Source organism: Sminthopsis crassicaudata, chromosome 1 (genome assembly GCF_048593235.1).
Source record: "Sminthopsis crassicaudata isolate SCR6 chromosome 1, ASM4859323v1, whole genome shotgun sequence".
Lineage (NCBI taxonomy): Eukaryota > Metazoa > Chordata > Mammalia > Dasyuromorphia > Dasyuridae > Sminthopsis > Sminthopsis crassicaudata.
The window spans coordinates 328771223-328789835 of record NC_133617.1 but is presented as its reverse complement, the minus strand read 5'-3'; the positions used below and the strand labels follow the sequence as shown (position 1 = coordinate 328789835).

Genomic DNA, 18613 nt, shown 5'->3' with positions numbered 1-18613 from the left:
TAGGATAAATGAATAGACTTTTTAAATGATCAGTCTCTACAATATTTGTTGCCATTATATTACCAACTAAATACAGTCATGCTTCCATACAGTTTGGACTACTAATGGTCATACTATAGTATTTCAACATAATTATGTGCATTTAGGGGTATGGGAAGAGTTCTTAAGTTCCTAAGTTTTGTCATTTAAAAAAAAAAAAACAAAAAAACTTGTTCTTTTATCCCACAACATTCCTAGGTTTCTGTGAGCTGCTTTTTATTTTGATCAGGATAATTTTTTCAGTCTATGATCATATGTAAGGATCCAAAAAGGAAAATAATTTCATTCATAGGCCCTTTTGCATCTCAATTCTTAAAATTTCAACTTCTATTATATATGCTTTTTGAATATGAAACTTATAATGTTGAATTCTTGAAATCTTGTTACTATATTAGAGAAAAAATTATTTAGTTGAGTGCTTTTTCCTTAGTTCTTCTTACTTGTCAGTTTAATATTTTTCTTCTACAATAATATCTCTCAGTCAAATGAATTTTCTTCCAAAGATTCTTTGTAGGACATGTTTAAAAAAGGAACGGTATTTAACAGAGCATTTTATTTTCTTCTAGGAAGTCAACATCTTGGCACACAGCACTCCGTTTAAGGAAAAAATCTGAGAAAAAAGATAAAGACGGCAAACGGGAAGGCAAATTAGAAAATGGTTACCGTAAATCACGAGAAGGACTTACCAACAAAGTTTCTGTGAAGGTCAGTGAAAATGTTTTGGGGAAGTTCTTAGTGTTCTTCCAGTGCATACTCAACATTTAATTTAAGAGATTAATCAAGTCAAGCAAAAGACAGCTAAGAATATACAGTTGATAAATTAGATGCATTGTAGCAACCATAACCTGTTCCACTTTTCACCAGATGCCATTGTTGAAGAACTACAGTCTATACCATAAGGTTTAGTCTGCTACTTTACCTTCTTCCTTACTCCTCTTTCCATCCTCTCCGTTATCTTCCTTCTCCCTTTTTTCCTTTCTTCCTTCCTATGTCTTAAGCTTTGCCATTGGTGTTGCTTAAGCCCTTCCACAGTATTTTTATACACATGCGCACACACACACACACACACACAGAGGCATAAATATATACATACGTGTGTGTGTGTATATATAATGTGTGTGTATAATTTTTTTATATATGTGGATATATATATGTAGACATATATAGATATGTATGAGAAATACTGGTGGGCACCCTTTTATGATTAGATTATACATAGTAATCGTCATTACTATATGCATAATCAGAGAAAACAAATTTCTACATTATTCATGTCCAAACTGACAACTAAGAAGATGCCATCAACTGGGGAATAGTTGAACAAATTATATAGTATATGAGTATAATAGAATATTGTTTTGTCCTAAGAAATTATGAAAAGAACAATTTAAAAGTAGACTTCTTTGAACTGATAGAGTGAAATTAGTAAACTGAAAACAATTTATACCATAATAATAGTACTTTAAAAAAAAAAAAAAAACCCGCTTATTAAGGATCACTTTTCTGCTTGAGGTGAAGCAAAAACCCTGTAAAGACAAAATATAAAATTGGTGTAGCATGAAACTCCCACATTATGTTTTAAAATAATCAAAAACATTTTTATTTCTAGGTCAAATTCCTCATTTATATGTCTTTAGGAAATAATTCTAGTATAGGAACTGAAATCAATGATCCTTAAAATAATCCATTCTTTGGATTAAAATTGTTTTGTTTTGTTTTCTGTTTCAGCTTCTTAATCCCAACTACATTTATGATGGTAAGTTTTATTATTCATTGTATTTGTTGGGAAGAGAGTTTCTGGCTCATTGAAGTGTCCTAAAAGGACATTTTCTTTTTTGGAATTTAGGACATGCATAGCTATTTGAACTAAATATCCTTATTCTTTTGTTTCGGGGCAGGGGAGTCATAAGGAGAACATGGAAGAACTAGGTAGTTCACTGGTAATCAGTTTGTTCATTCTGCTTTTCAGTTCCCCCAGAATTTATAATACCATTGAGTGAGGTAACGTGTGAGACAGGAGAGACCATTGTTCTTAGATGTAGAGTTTGTGGTCGCCCCAGAGCTTCAATAATTTGGAAGGGCCCTGAACACAACACATTGAGCAGTAATGGACGCTACAGCATCTCATACAGGTATGCAATTCTTAATCTCATGTTAGCTTCACTTAGTAAGGGAAGCGTGTGATGAATATGAATAAGGGAAAAAACCCACCTATGTTCACTGTATTTACCTGATTATAAGAAGGACCTATAGAAGTAGTAGTTAGTTGCCCAGTGCCTGAGAAGTTCAGTCACTTGCCCATAATCACTTAGCTAATAAGTGGCAGGATTTGAGGCCAATCTTCCCAAACTGGGGGGCAAACTCTCCATCAGAACTCACTGCCCCTCCACTTGAGCAGTGCATCTGTATGTGTATTATGTACACACATACCGTCACAACCTGTATTGATTTTCTGATGATCTCAAATGGACATGGAGGAAAGATAAGGATGAGTTACGGGGTTTCCAGTGTCTGCTTCATGACAAAAATTGTAATATGTGCTTTGGTATGTTTGACAGTGACTTAGGAGAGGCCACTCTGAAAATAATCGGTGTGACCACAGAAGATGATGGTATCTACACTTGTATAGCTGTGAATGACATGGGTTCAGTATCATCGTCAGCCAGTCTGAGAGTTCTAGGTAAGGTACACAAATGTTGGCTAAAACTTCTGAAGCTTGTCAGAATGACAGTTGGGTAGTAGGACAGAGTGAAGATGTTTGCCATTCTCTCTCTGTACAAGCAGGCCAGCCTACCTTATAAGCCTGGGTAGTCACTTGTATCATTTAATTGAAGAAATACAATAATGTCAATAATGTCCTATTTGTCTGGAAAGATATATAATAGCCTGAAAATTAACAAAATGAAGTCATGAAAGGACTAGAAGAAGGTTAGGCAATATTTCTTTTTTTTTTTTTTTTTTTCTGATTTTTTTTTTTCAGGTTGAGGGTTTTAGGGTTTTTTTGAAAGGCAACTGGGGTCAGGTGACTTGCCCAGGGACACAGCGCATAAATATTAAGTGTCTGAGATTGGATTTGAATTCAAGTCCTCTTGACTTCAGGATCAGTACTCTATCCTCTGTACCATTTAGCTGCCTCAAGGTGATCTTCCAAAGGTTACATTCAAAAATGGCTTTTCCTGTTCCTACAAAATCTTGGGGATGGTGGGCCCAATGAAACAGCTGGGTGGCAACTATCCCATATAGTAGAGAGATGGATGTGGAGATAGTGATTAATGATTTAACATCTTCCCTTCTATATGGGCTAAGCACTATGAAATGCTAGGAATACCAAGACAATAGTAAAATAGTTCTTGCCTTCAAGATGCTTGCATTCTTAATAAGATATGTTCCTGTCCTCAAAAAAGATATTAGTATATTAGTTTTTCATATTAACTAATAAACCACAGATCAAAGGGTATAAGATATTTGTTGGTTTCAGCAGCCTGATGGGCTCTGAAACTTGGCAGTGAAAAAGCCTAAATAACAGGGGACTCGGCAAGAAGGACCATAGGAAGTTGGGATCCCTTGGAAAAAGAAACACTGAGTAAAAAATATTACTTATTATATAGTTGTTCTATTCTGTCTTATAAAGGGTATCCCAAAAGTCTTCCAGCATTTTTAATCTATTAAAACTTTAAGCTACTTAAATTTCCAAACTGCCCTGGAAGTTTTGGTACACTTTGTCTATGAAACTGAAAACTCTTATTTAATATATCTGGCCTGCTTTAGGTCTGAGGGAGCCAATTGTTTACAGGAGAACCAGTATTCTTAATGGCCTGTAAGTGACATAAATGGCAACTTTCAACAAAAATCTGAAATGGCAAATTTGGGGATATTAACACTCCACAATCCTCAGTTATGATTCTGGAAAGAGCCTTCATTCAGACACAAATTAAAGAATTGGAATGGCTCTGAGTGCCTTTCACCTAGATAATTTAAATTCAGTAAATCTAAGCAATGCAGAAAGATGGTTTTAGACAAGCACATGTATGTGTAGAAGACATACCTAACTGAACCTTAAGGTGCTGAAAGTTGGTTTGAGGTATTTCCCCATTTTGTAAAATGTCTTCTACAAAACAAAACAAAACAAAAAAAAAAAAAAAAACAACAACAACAAAAAAAACAACAACAAAAAAAACCTATCCTAGCTGTGACCCTGGACTAGTCACTTAACCCCAATTGCAAAAAAAACAACACCCTACCATGTTCATCACTCTCAGAATCTTGTTTTTTCTTGCTTTTTCTTTTTTTAAGAAGATGTTTAGCTACCTGCATGATTATGTAGCCAGGTCATCCATTGCTATGATCTCCTTGGCTGAAATGTCACTTTGCTCTATGTTCTATTTGTTGGTATACTGCAGGACAGAGGCTGTGTTCTCTCTCTACAGGATCTTGTTTGATGATCAAATTAGTTCTTTTGGGTTCAGCTGATATTTCTAAGATGGTCCCAAATCTGTGTATCTATCCCCACTCTCTAAATAGAATTTTTCTCACATCACCAATTGTCTACATTTCCAACTGGATGTGCCACAGACATCAAAGATTCAAATGATGCATATATTTCTCCAAGAAAACATCTTTTCAATTTCTGTTGAAAGAACCACCATCCTTTCAGTACCCTCAGTATGGAGGCACTAATACTCCAAAACCCTCAGCTATGATTCTGTGAAAAGCCCTCATTCATACACAAACTAAGAAATGGAATGCCTCTGATTTTTTTTCCCTCCCCTCCCAATAAAATGTAAATTCCTTGAAGACCAGAAATAGTTTCATTTTTTACTTTTATCTTCAATGCCTGGCACCCAAAAGGGACTTAATAAATGTTTTTTGAACTAAATGAAAATTATTATATTTTTAAAATATTTCATATGGCAGTACTTAGGAGAGAAAGTTCAGTTAAAATTAATCATATAATAAAATTGCATCAGTATTTACAGTATTGGTGGTTGGTTCTACCTGAGTAATTGGATAAAAAGCTACAAAGATAAATGAGCTATTAATAATTTCTCATTGCAGGAGGGCTACACTATACCAGGCCACCCCATTGCAAGGTCAGATGATTATGTGAGACAGTAATAAAATTAGGAATTGACAGGATTTGAAGCTTTCATAATAGATGAAGAATAATGAAGATATTCCTTTTTTTTAGGTCCAGGAAGTGATGGGATCATGGTAATTTGGAAAGACAACTTTGATTCCCTCTACAGTGAAGTGGCTGAGCTTGGCAGGTATGACATAAGAACTCCCTGAAATACAAGGAATATTCTGTAGAATTTAGCAAATCAAACTACTCTACAATCAACTATTAATTTTGTTGTAGTATATTTTAAATTAAACCTATTATCATTTTCATTATCATGTTTCAATAATATAAATAACATCTGAACAGCCCCAAAATGTTTTTGCATGTTGACTTGTGTTAGCATTATAAATAAATGGGTTAATATAATCAAATCTTAGAGAATAAGAAGTTTCCCATAGCAAATGCCCTAAAATAATCTTTTCTGTCATTGAAACTTTTTTTTTTTTTTAGGGGCAGGTTCTCTGTTGTTAAGAAATGTGATCAGAAAGGAACCAAGCGATCAGTAGCCACTAAGTTTGTGAACAAGAAGTTGATGAAAAGAGACCAAGTTACCCATGAACTTGGAGTGATGCAGAATCTCCAGCATCCCCTGCTAATTAGCCTCCTTGATACGTTTGAAACTTCCACCAATTATGTCCTGGTCTTAGAGATGTGCGTATGACCTGATATATTCTTACTACTTTCTAACCCTTTGCTTCTAATATTTTCTTGATTCTTTTTTTCCTCATAAATGATGGGAAGAAAAAAAAATAGAATCTTTCAAGAGTCAACAGAATTCCTTAAATATAAAAATTGGAAATAAAAATGAGTTTTAGAGCTTTCCTAAAACATAAACAAAAATCTTATGAACAGTTTGACCAAGGACCATATGTATCTAACAAATTCTGTTATCACACACCCTCTGCAGCCATCCTGGTGACACAAGCCTGAATCCAGGTGATTCTAAGCAGGCTTGAGTTCAGAGGGACCCTGGAAAGGTAACTTACCCCTGAATTATTGATATGAGAAACTCCCCTGAATTTGATAATCTCAGAATGTTCTACTGTCCAGTTGGTTTCATAGGTATCTCAAATATAAGATCTAACCATACTTGAGCCCCAGAATCAACTTCTTAAGACAATTTTTCCATTATTTTTCTTAAATGTTGGCTTTCTCAAAAAGAGAGCTTCAGTTGGTAAAGAATATCTAGCACCTTAGTTATTAGCTACTCCTGTCTTTCCATTTTTCTATACATTTAACAAAATCTAGTGTTGGCAGTTTCCCAGGTTCATAATTCAACATTATCCTGGACTATGGACACATATCCACTCCCCTTGTCAAATCTTGTCATTTCTATCTCCATATTTCTCTTATCCAATCTTTCCATTCACACAAATCCCACATTATTTAAAACCCTTTACAACCTGACACTATACTGTTTCCAGCTTCATTTCCCCTCCCACAATTTGCAATCCAACCAAGCTGCCTTTTCCCTGTTCTCACATACAAGACTTCTATCTCCCATCTCTATGCCTCCGCATTCTTTCCATATGTCTGATATACTCCTCCTAGCCTTCTATTCCCCATTGCCTTCAGGTATACATCCTGCACTATCTTCTGTATGTATTCTTGATTCCCCTAACTGCTAATACCATCCCTCCCAAATACTTTTGTTATTAACTACTTTGTATATCATATGGTATGCATTTTATATTAGTGATTAGTGAAGCACATATCTCTGTATGTACTTATCTCCATTTAAATGAAAGCTCTTTGCAGAAAGAAACTGGTCCATTCTTTGTAAATACTTAATATTTATTAATTGATTGACCAACAGTATGGACTGTAGGCAGGAAGGCCTAATCATGAAAAGTTGTAGGGGAGACTCAAAAAATCCAAGATATACTTTTTTTCATAATCGAAATAAAGAATTATACATAGGAACAGTGTCATAGCAGATGTTTTTATATATCTAGGGCTGATCAGGGCCGTCTTCTAGACTGTGTTGTGCGATGGGGGAACCTCACTGAAGGGAAGATTAGAATGTATCTTGGAGAGATTCTGGAAGCTGTGCAATACCTTCATAACTGCAGAATAGTACATCTGGACCTAAAGGTTAGTGAAATGCAGTGTTCTGGGTGACTTGGATAAGAATTTAGTTCTTATTAAATCACAGACAGAAAAATTGTCCCTTCTCTTGAATACAGTAATTTTGTAGACTAGGAGCAATGGAATCCTCCCTGTGTGTGCTGTCCTTGAAAACCATTCTCTGGGACTGGCTTAGTGATCAAGCCACATCATTTCAAGTCTTTTGACATTTTAATTCATAAACTACCTAAAGCAGATTTTAAGAGGAACCTGTGATATGCAGGTTTAAATAGATAAATTGTATTATTACTTAAGTTAGAAAGTAAAACATCTCTGTCCTCCATTTAGATACATATTTGTGGTATTTCTCCCCCAGTGCAAACATCCTATAGTCAATAAGCTCCTGAAAGCTAAGCTTTTCCATCAAATGAATGAGAGTTCCTAAACATAGAAGGTACTTTTGGACTTGCCATAAATAGAGGGAATATTAAAACAAGGGAATTTTCCTTTGAGAAACTGAGGAAAGAGCCTGGAGAAGTTATCTTAAGACCTGGATGTGAGATAAAGGTTGGGTTACTTAACCACACAATATCCCAAATAATTTTCTAAGACATTTAACTTACAGGTAAGTCATTGATCTGCTGTATTAATGAAGAGTTTCCAAGCTGAAAGTTCTCTTTTACAGATGAAATCAAAAGTCACACAACCTCTCCCTTCCCCCACATACACCCCAAAAATCTATGAAAATCTATGAAAAGATTCACTCACATTGGAGCTCTTCCTCTCCTCAGCAATGTTAGGGGCTTCTGTGCTGAACAGGAAGAAATACTTTTACCCTACTCTTTAAGTAAATGGTTTTGATTATTCTTCCACCTCTCAACTGTATCATCCATCTTAGTTTTCTATCTCCTATAGTGCCTAATACACATAATTTGTTCAATTGAATTGAGTTATACTAAAATTAGCCTAGATGGGCATGAGGAAAGTGGGGAAATTTTTAGCACAGTAACTAAAGCATAGTATTTGGAGTCAGGACAACCTGAAGTTAATTTTGACCTCAGACATTTACTAGCTCTGTGATCCTCAGCAAATAACTTGACTTCTATCTGCCTTCATTAACTTCATCTGCAAAATAGGGATTATAATATCATCCACCTTGCAGGATTATTGTAAAGATCAAACAAGTTAATATTTGTAAAATACTTTGCAAACATCTTTGCTAGCTGTTTGGTAGTGGCAGTGAAGGAGGATGGAGGAGTGGATGGTTAACTTTTCAAAGTAATAAGTTTCTTTCTTGTATTTTCTAGCCTGAAAACATTCTGGTGGATCAGAGCTTGGCTAAGCCAACGATAAAATTGGCTGATTTTGGAGATGCAGTCCAACTCAACACAACTTATTATATCCACCAGTTACTGGGGAACCCAGAATTTGCAGCTCCCGAAATCATCCTTGGGAATCCTGTCTCCCTTACCTCAGATACTTGGAGTATTGGAGTGCTCACGTACGTCCTTCTTAGTGGTGTATCTCCTTTCCTGGATGACAGTGTAGAAGAAACGTGCCTAAACATTTGCCGCTTAGACTTTAGTTTCCCAGATGACTACTTTAAAGGAGTTAGCCAGAAGGCCAAAGATTTTGTATGTTTCTTACTACGAGATGACCCTGCTCAGCGTCCTTCTGCTGCACTCTCCCTCCAGGATCAGTGGCTGCAGCTGGGCACTAACAACAGTGCTGATAGCCTTGATATATCAAGACTGACTTCTTTCATAGAGCGGCGAAAACACCAGAATGATGTTCGACCCATTCGTAGCATCAAAAACTTCTTACAGAGCAGGCTCTTGCCTAGGGTTTGACCTATCTTGAAGTTCTTTCTCATTCTCTTTCACCTGCCAATCAACTGTTAATTTGAATTTTGAGGAGGAAAAAAAAAAAAAAAAAAACAGCCAATCAGCTGCTAGTATGTTCATCGTGTGAAATTGCATTCCAAGTAAGCTGTGAGTAACAGTACTTGGGACTTATAGATGCAAGCTATGCTGGGGTGGAGGACTTTAACATTATACTCTGCAAAAAGGCGGATAGAGCATTGCTGTATCACAGTATTTTATTCAGGTTTCTGCAAAAAAAAAAAAAAAAAAAAAAGATACTTTTTTAAAAAATGAACAAGAATAGAATTTTGCAAAATTAACGTTTTCAAGATTTATTCAAGAAAAATAAATGCCTATGTTCAAACCACTGGTATTAATGAACAAAACAAAGACACATTATCTGGAGAAGACTCACCCAAATGGTTAGCCATTAATGTGGCTTTCCATTTGCAACTTGGTTTCAACCAGGTCAATAGAGCTTGTTCAGTTGCCTCGTCTATCTGTATCTTGCATAGCAATGCACTGAGACCAGATTTGTCTTTTGAGTGCATCCAACCTCAAACTTTTGCATACAAATAGAATGAATCGTTTTGCTCTGATAAAATGTAGGCCTTACTTGTATATAGACTGTTCCTGCCTTCAGTCTGTAATTCTCCCTCTCATTCTCAACTTACCTTACCCCCTCAACATCCTAAATAGTGGTATACCATTATTTAGGCCCTTCAGTTGGGGGTCAAAGTTTACTAGCCCATCAGAAAAGGACTCCAAGGGCAGATCCAACTCCTGTCTCCCCCCACCACTTCCCACATCCTACCAAACCCATCAATCAGATTGTTGAGCAGTATACAGCCAGATGAAAATACTGTAAATGCACTCATTGGGATTTTTCTGTTTGATTTCATATCATGTGCAATGTTGTGGCTTTAACATTTTATGCAACTATTTATGAGGACCTCTGTTGTAACTGTAATAAATATATAGAAAAAGCACATACTTAGTACGGTGAGCTTTATGGTTTTGTGTGTGTGACTAAAGGGGTTTTTTTGGGGGGTGGGGGTGGGTAAAGGGATTGTATCACTGTGCCATTAGTTTTTAAGATAGTTAACACATAGCAAAAATTCTCATCAGTTTTGAGGACTGTAAAAAGTGATTTCATATTCCAAATCTAAAACTGGATAATAGGGTAACATTTTAAAATTTATTATACTATTACTCAAAATGCCAAAGTATTATTTTTCCCAAAATCAATCTTGACATTTAGTATTTTTTAATATTTTTGAATCTGTTTACTTTCTGTACAATAATTGGCTGAATTTTGTGTTCTTTGGTTAAGAAAGCCAATCAAGAGTCAGCCACCATAAGGCCAGAATCCAATGCCTGTGTCACTGTGGCCAAGGTAATAGTGATATTGGAGGTATTTTCAATGAAGAGGGATGTGCTTCTGGGCTACTTTGGATTTTCCTGGATGTCTTTTTAATCTGTGACTGTGTGAAGTACAATAAATAGGAAATCAGCCTGCATCCCCAAGCCAGTTAGACATCTGGGTCTTGAGCCATAAACCAACTTAGTTAGCTTTGCAACTTCCAATGTATTTTATTTATTAGTTTTGTTGGCTTTTTTGTTTCTTCTTTGTAAAATTGTACAGAAACTTTTTAAGAGAAAAAATTAATTCAAAACTGGATGTGTATTCGTAATCTCATAACTTTTATTTGTGTATTATTTCTTTTATTATTTCAGTTAAATTTTTACATTATTTTGCATGTATATTTCTTTGTACAGAGACTTGTTTACACAGTATGATGTGATGTAAATATTTTATTTTGCCATCAGTTATTTTAAAAGATTAAACATATTTGACATATTTGCCTGATTTTTGTGTTAGGCCTTTTATTCAGCTTTATTTCATTAAAATTATACTGAACTAAACATTCCCAACCATTCCCAACCAACACTGACCTTTTGATCCATAGCCATCTTTTGAGTACTTGTTGGGAATGATGTATGAACTCTCCTTGAAGACCAAATCAACTCAGTTTATCAAATCCTCTTTCCCTGCTCCATCTCTGAAAGCATTTCAAATTGTTGATATTATCTTTAGGAAAGGGAAAAGGAAAGCATTTATAAAGTGCACACCATGTTCCAGGCACTGTGCTAAGCACTTTGTGAATTTGATCTTACTTGATCCTCAGGACAACCTTGGGAGGTAAGTGCTATTATTTTCCTCATTTTACAGTTAAAGAAACTTAGGTAAGAATAACTTGTGATTAGCCCAAAGTCACCCAGCTAATAAGTGTCTGAAGCCACATTTGAACTCTAGGTTCAGTGATTTAATTACTATACTACCTAGCTTACCTCCAATAGTTGATATTCTCTTTTGTATCACCAGTAAACATTGATTAATTACTTTTATACTATATGCAAAGTTGTGAAAACTACTCAGAAGAACAATTTTTATTTAAGTTTGTTCTAGAAGGTTCTCAGGTCTAATAAAATCCACTTGCCTTATTAAAATGGAGACCAAATAAGCAAAGGGAGACATCACTTTTTTTAGTTGTCTTTTTAAAAATTCTTCTTTTGCACAGTCAAAGAGTCCTAAAATATTTTAGCTAACACAGTAACATCTCAGCATAGCTCTTGTAGAGATACAAGACTGTAAGACACTCTACAAATGAGGAATTATGCATATTTAAAGCAAGTCTGCAGACATTAAATTATAAGAATAAACAATCTGCATTGTCAGGTATCAACTTTTTATAAGGGGCCTTCAGGCTTTTTTCCCCTCCTTTTATGGGCTGAAATCCTAAGATGAGATATTTCTGTTTAAACTGAGACCATTCTTTTACACAGAGTAAATGCCTAAACTCAGGAAATGGAGAGTTGACTTCTTCATATCAAGGTAGCAAGGCCCAGGAGGCTTAGCAATGAAGACAAAATTAAGAGCCAATACTAATATAATTTTGAATGAAACTCTTGCTCTTCTCACTCCCAAAATGAGACGATCAAGGTATTCTGGCTGAGTGCTTACTTAATATACAGCTATGTACAATAAGGAGCAGGTAAAAAAAATTAAACCAATTTGGGCCTTTTATGAGCAGGACCTTAATATGAATATGAATATGAATTTAAATCCACATGCATGCAAACAATTTACTAGCGAAGATGCTATAGAGACAAGGCTAGAAGGAAGAAGTATATATGTATGTGTGTGTGTATGTGTGTGTATATATGTGTGTGTGTGTGTGTGTATGTGTCTATATATATATATGTATATATTATTCCACAGAAGCCCTTGTATTGTAGCTTTTCTAAACTTTCTATCACTTCTCAAGGGGATTATTGTTAACCTTTATTTCCAGGGTTCTTAACAGATGACTCTGCCACTATTGAAGACTGAAAGACTGAAACCATCCTACCAGAAGATCTTCATCTCATCAACAACCAAAAATTTCTTACTACTTATCTTTGACCTCAGAGGTGGAAGTATCCTTGCACCTTCTCAAAACAAGCCCATTCTCTCTTCTCCAATAACTTTCTTCTACCATTTAAAGGTCCTTGCTCCATTAATTATTCCTCCTGTCTCTTCCACTTTCAATCTTAACCACCTGAAGACTTTCTGCCTAAAAACATACTCAGGTTTTCCCATCCTAAAAATCTTCCTTTAAATCTGCTTTCTTTCTTCACCTACTCTGTCTCCATATCTTTTCATCTCCCATATCCATGACCTATGATCTTATATTTAATATCTATATAACAACATTCTAAAAATTCTCCTAAATCAATACCTCTTCTGAACTTTACTGGTCCTCTGAAAAGCACCACCATCCCTATTCCCAGCCACCCCAACCCAAAACTTAGTGTTATTCAATTCATTTAATATACATTTATTAAACTTCAACTATATGCCAGGTACTGTGGTGAGTATTGGCACATGATGTCATCATCAACTACTCACTATAACCCCATATATTTAACAACTCTTACACTTCTCTGGACTCACATAGCCATTACCTTAGTTCAAGCTTGACATTACTTCTATTTGGTGTTCTCACTCCAAGTCTTACCCTATGCCAATCTATCTTCCACACAACTGCCAAAATTACCTTCCTTAAAGATAAGAAACGGTGATTATCTTATTATCACTCCCACCACACACACCCATTTAGTAAGCTTTGGTGGTTCCTTATTACCTCTTGGATCAAATGAATATAAACTCCAAGTGGCATTTAAAGTTCTTCACTACATGGACCCCTCTTCCTTTTCTAATCTTATTCATTATTCCCTTCCATATAACTTTATAATCCAAGATTACTGGCATATTTGCTATTTTACACACACACACACACACACACACACACACACACATATACACCTTATATTTCCAATTTCTGTCTTTGTATTATCTACATTCCAATCCTAGAGTACACTCCCTCATCTCTTGGAAGACTTCCCGCAAGATTCTCTTCAAGAACTAACTTTATGCAACCTTTCCTGACCCTTCAAACTACTAGTGCCTTCTTTCCCCAAACTACCTTATGTTTATTTTTAATGTATTCATTCTATTCCATTCTATTTCTTTTATACCTTTTACATATGTGTGGTTTTTCTCCCATTGGGATATAAGCTCCTGGAGAGCATAGCCCTTTTCACTTTTGTCTCTGTATCCTCAGCCCTCAGCACAGGACATGGCACATAACTAAGGTTTAATTGTAGCACATAATTAGGTATTGATTGATACAGAGCTACCTATGGCATTCCTCTAAGCATTAATTTCAGTAGTTTCTTACAACCTATCATGTCAAATTCAAATTCCTTTGTCCAAAATTGAAAGCCATCACAGTGTGATATCAACTCTTCTTTCTAGTTCTATCTTAAAATATTCCTCTTTGTATACTCTGCTCCACGCAAACTAGCTCAATCTCAGTCTCAGCAAGCAGATGCAGTGGAGAGAACATTAGGAAGACCTGCATTCAAATCTGTCCTCAAATATTAGCTCTCTCTATATAAAGCATTACAATTCAAAAGTGTCAGTTCATTTCATTACAATCCAGCTCTCACAACCATACCATGTCACTTCAGTAACTATAGTTTTGACTCTAAGATCTTTGTGGGGAAGGTGATGTCTCTGATTTTTAATATGCTATCCAGATTTTCCATAGCTTTGCTTGCAAGGAACAAGCATCTTTTAATTTCATGGCTGCAGTTTCTGTCTCCAGGAATCTTTGAGACCAAGAATATAAAATATGACACTTCTTCCATCTTTCCTCCTAAAAAGTAATGAGACCAGTTGCTGAGATCTTAGGGGGTTTTTTTGGTTTGTTTTTTAAAATTGTCTCAAGACAGGTTTTAGACTCTCTTTTACCCTCGTTATGATACTAATTCCTCTTCATTTTCTACCTTCAGAGTCATTTCATGTGTATATCTAAGATTGTTGATCTTTTCCATGAAACATTAATTCCAGCTTTTGATTCATCTAGCCTTATTCTCCTTTTTTAATCTGAAACTAATCAGTTGTTCCATGTTCAGTTTTAATTGCTGCTTTTTGACTTATATATAAGTATTCCAGGAGATAAGTAAGATGAGCTGGTGCTCCCATCTCTTTGGGAATTTTCTATATTTTGTTGTGATCTATAGAATCAAAATCCATAGAGTCTATATAGTCAATGAAGCAGAAATAGATGTTTTCCTGAAACTTCTTTGCTTTCTTCATAACACAAAATGTTGGCAATTTGGTCTCTAGTTCTTCTGTCGCTTTAAAAACTAGCCTCTTCAGGTAATTCTCAGTTTACATATTGCTGAAATCTCGTTTGCAGAATCCTAAGTGTTACCTTGCTGGTATGTGAAATGAGTGCAATTATTAATTTGAAAATTCTTTGGCATTGCCCTTTAGGATTGAGACTACTGGCACATAGTAGGTAATCTATAAATGCTTATTCCCTTCTCTTCCCTGTCTCCCAAATGTACTTTGTATTCTCATAACTTCAGGCTTTTATTCATCATGATAGGTTCTTAAAGTTACAGCTTATCCCTTTCTAGATGGTAAGCCCCACAAAGAACGTGTGTTACAGATTTAAAGCTAGGAAAAGTCCTCATAATTATTCTTTTAAATCTCCTTATATTCCTCAGTCTCTAATCCAGTACTTTGCACAGAGGACTGACTTTCAATAAGTATTCATTTCAACTAAATGGATGAATAAAGAACAACTTCATAACTGTAATAATAGAGATGTTCCCAAGTGGAGATCCTAGGCAGATTTTCAAATGACTAATTCTCCTTAATAAAGTCTTTTGGATTTCACTGGACCCCAAGTACATCTTATCCAACCCTCCTGCTCACAAGAACAGTAGAAGATTTGAAGAGAAAGTTGGACCCAAAGTCTTTAGTTTGGAACCTCAAGACAACCATAATCTTTTCCCAGACTTAACATGGAGTTATGATAAATTGTTATGAGGAATTTTCTTGGCCATGAGAAGAACCTAAGGAATCCAAATTCAATTTATCTTACTACCCCTGCTTAGTCTCTAAGCGTTGGATCAAGATCCTCAACCTACTGCAGCACCCACTCACTTTATTTTGTTTCTTTCTTTTTTGATTCTTTGGCTTCCTGAGCAAATCTGTGGATTTGTTTGGGCCTCAATTTTCCCATCTGTAAAATGAAGGATTTGTACTAGATAAGTTCTAAGGTCTCTTCCATTTCTAGATCTTATGATTCAGTGACCATTTCAATAAGGTTCTAAACTTTAGTCCATAGTTAATCAATAAACATTTTTTAAGCTCTTTCTATGCACCAGGAACTCCTAAAGCACTGTCCATTATGATGAATCAATTAATAAATCAAGTATGAAGTATTTAATATGTGCCAAGCACTAATAAAAAATGAGAAAAAATTTGATCCAAAAATATTGTATTTATTGTCTGGACATTTAAATAAATAAAAATGTCATGTACATTTAAATATGTAAAAAAAGAAGTTTAAAATAAGTATATAAATCCAAGATAATTTGGAGGATTTCTAGCAATTACAGGGATCAGCAAAGGCCTCAATTAAAAAGGATTAAGAGAAGCCCTGCCTCAACGATGGCAGTTGAGCTGATCCTTTTTTTTTTATTATTAAATAAGTGTTTGCTAATATCTTTATTATCATATCACCATACTTTTCCCCAGAATCCCTTGCCCTACCCTATCCAAGAGTTTTTTCCTATAATAAATAGTATGAGTTAATTCTTAAAGGGCCTGGAGTAAGGAAGAACTAAGTTCAAATACAGACTATGATACTTATCAGCAGTGTGATCCTGGGAAAGTCCAAAGTCACAACCTCTGTCAGCCTCAATTTCCTCAACTAAAAAATTAGTATAATAGCATCTACCTTTCAGAGTTGTTGCAAGGATAAAATAAGATAACATTTTTATTTTTTTAAATAAAACACAATTGTTTTTATTGATTTGTTGCAATCAAATGCTGCCAATTAGCATTACTTCCATTCATACACCATTCAAAAACAAATAATTCCTTGGGTATTTTTTAAATGATGCATAAAATTTTAATACATGAAACAAAGTTAAAACTTATGATGCATCCTGTTTATGTAAACTGATAATGTTTAAAAAGCAGAACTAATAATATGGTTTTTCTTCATAAAGTAGAAATTTAAACATTTCTCCTGATAGTCTTGAGTAGTGTAAAGGCAGCAAATGCAGGATCATGAGAGAGCATTTTTAAAGCCCTTAGTATGATGCCTGGAACCTAGGCACTTAACAAATGCTCGTTCATTTCTCTGATTTGTAGTATTTGCCATTTCTAGGGTATAAATGCTCACACTGAGCTGGTAAAGACTGGCTTTGGCACTCCATTAACTGATGAATTCTTTGGCCATGGCAACCCAGTAAATAAAGAAAACTGCAAAAAAGTTCTCAGTGCTGTGTAGCCCTCTTCCTGTTAAGTGCTGATAAGTGTCCAAAAAAAGAAGGAAGAAAGTTAAAAATCCCACCATATTTAAACTATACATGACTATTGCTAGTAATAATAATAACATTGTGCTCTGTGTTGAAGGCACAAGCCTGTCAGAAACAATTTTTATTAAATTACCCTTATCCTAAATGCATTTTGTGCTTGAGAAATATTAAAACTGATAGATTCCCCTCATTCACTCAGACATCTTTCCTTCAAATATAACATTTATAGGATTCTTGAAAATGAGAAAATTTCACACTATGATAAAACATAACACAGCTTAGGACTTACATTCTACTTTGTCAAATAGAACAATAGTCACAATCCTTCTAGCAGTCCCTAGAAAGTCATTTTGCTAAAAATACTCAATTCCTCTGTGACTATTCCCCTCAAGGGTACTCTATCTTTCTTGTAATAAATGACCAGATATAATTTTAAAAGATCAATTATGCTAATTCCTTCAGAAAATGGGGAGAAAGAGTACTGCTTTTGGCTCATAGTGATCCAACTCTAAATGCTTCAAGTGAAAGCGAACAATAATAATTCTAACTAATTGAAGTATTTCTTCCTTTAAATTTAATTACCATCCTTTATTTTGCTCCTGCCTTATCTTTTGGTCCCACCCTCTTGTTATTTAATCCTGTCTGACTCTTCCTGACCCCAGTTGGGGTTTTTTTGGCAAAGATGCCAGAGGTTTGCCACTTCCTTCTCCGGCTCATTTAAAAAGAGAAAGGAGGAAAAGATTTTAGTGGAGGAACTGTTTCCTGTTGAAGCTGGCCTTTTGGTGCTCATGCTGAATATAGGCAAAAAGCACATTGTGGAAGTGATAACATCACAGCTGTAAAAGATCCCATAGGTCATCTGATTATTCATTGTACAGAGATATTAAGAAGTGAGTGAGACCAAGTGAAGTTTTCCAGAGATGAAGTAGATCAGACTTTAGGCCTAAATCACAGGATCCCTATTCCCAAAGGTCTGCAGGTTACAGGAAGTCACATGATCTCAAAGCTTCTAGGTCCCTAAAGGTCACACCCTAGATCAGCTTCAGGAAGTGACAGGAAATGATGTAATTCACAGGAAGCAGATAACATTGGTGACATTGGTTAATAAAGGTTACTTCCTTTTTAGTCCATCCAATGAAAAGAGTTGGGTCTTTTTCTATTTAATCATCTTTACTATTTCTGTCTTGTCAGGGCAGGCGCATGTTGGGAGCTGAGTCTTGAGTCTCTCCCAGCAGGGACTAAATAAATGCTTTCACTTTGTACCTGAAGATGTCTCTGATCAGCTAATCAGCTAATAAAGGGGTCTAGCACCTGTCCCACACAGTAGCTCACCCAAAGTCACACAGGAAGTACATGACAGCTGTGATTCAGACTCTGGTTCTCTAATTCCTCATCTAGTACTCTTCACTGTACCAAGAAATTACAATGGATGTAATTGTAAATTACATTGTAAACATTTTTAAATGTAAACTGTAAATGTAAATTACAAATGGATATAATAACAAGAAGATGTTATTGTTGCAACAAGAACATTGAAATTGATATGCCTACATGTAATGCAGGAAACAAAGAA

At 35.3% G+C, this 18613-nt stretch overlaps 1 protein-coding gene across 1 annotated transcript in view; it reads left to right on the top strand.

Moving 5' to 3' along the window:
- TRIO (trio Rho guanine nucleotide exchange factor) overlaps positions 1-10960 on the top strand; it is a 274467-nt gene extending 263507 nt beyond the window's left edge. Inside the window, exons 46-53 of the mRNA XM_074279114.1 lie at positions 606-744; positions 1768-1795; positions 2009-2171; positions 2598-2719; positions 5228-5306; positions 5612-5812; positions 7117-7255; positions 8536-10960. Coding sequence (XP_074135215.1) covers positions 606-744; positions 1768-1795; positions 2009-2171; positions 2598-2719; positions 5228-5306; positions 5612-5812; positions 7117-7255; positions 8536-9078 — 1414 coding nt within the window. The 3' untranslated portion in view covers positions 9079-10960. The remainder of the gene's footprint in view (positions 1-605; positions 745-1767; positions 1796-2008; positions 2172-2597; positions 2720-5227; positions 5307-5611; positions 5813-7116; positions 7256-8535) is intronic.
- The last annotated feature ends 7653 nt before the right edge of the window (positions 10961-18613 follow it).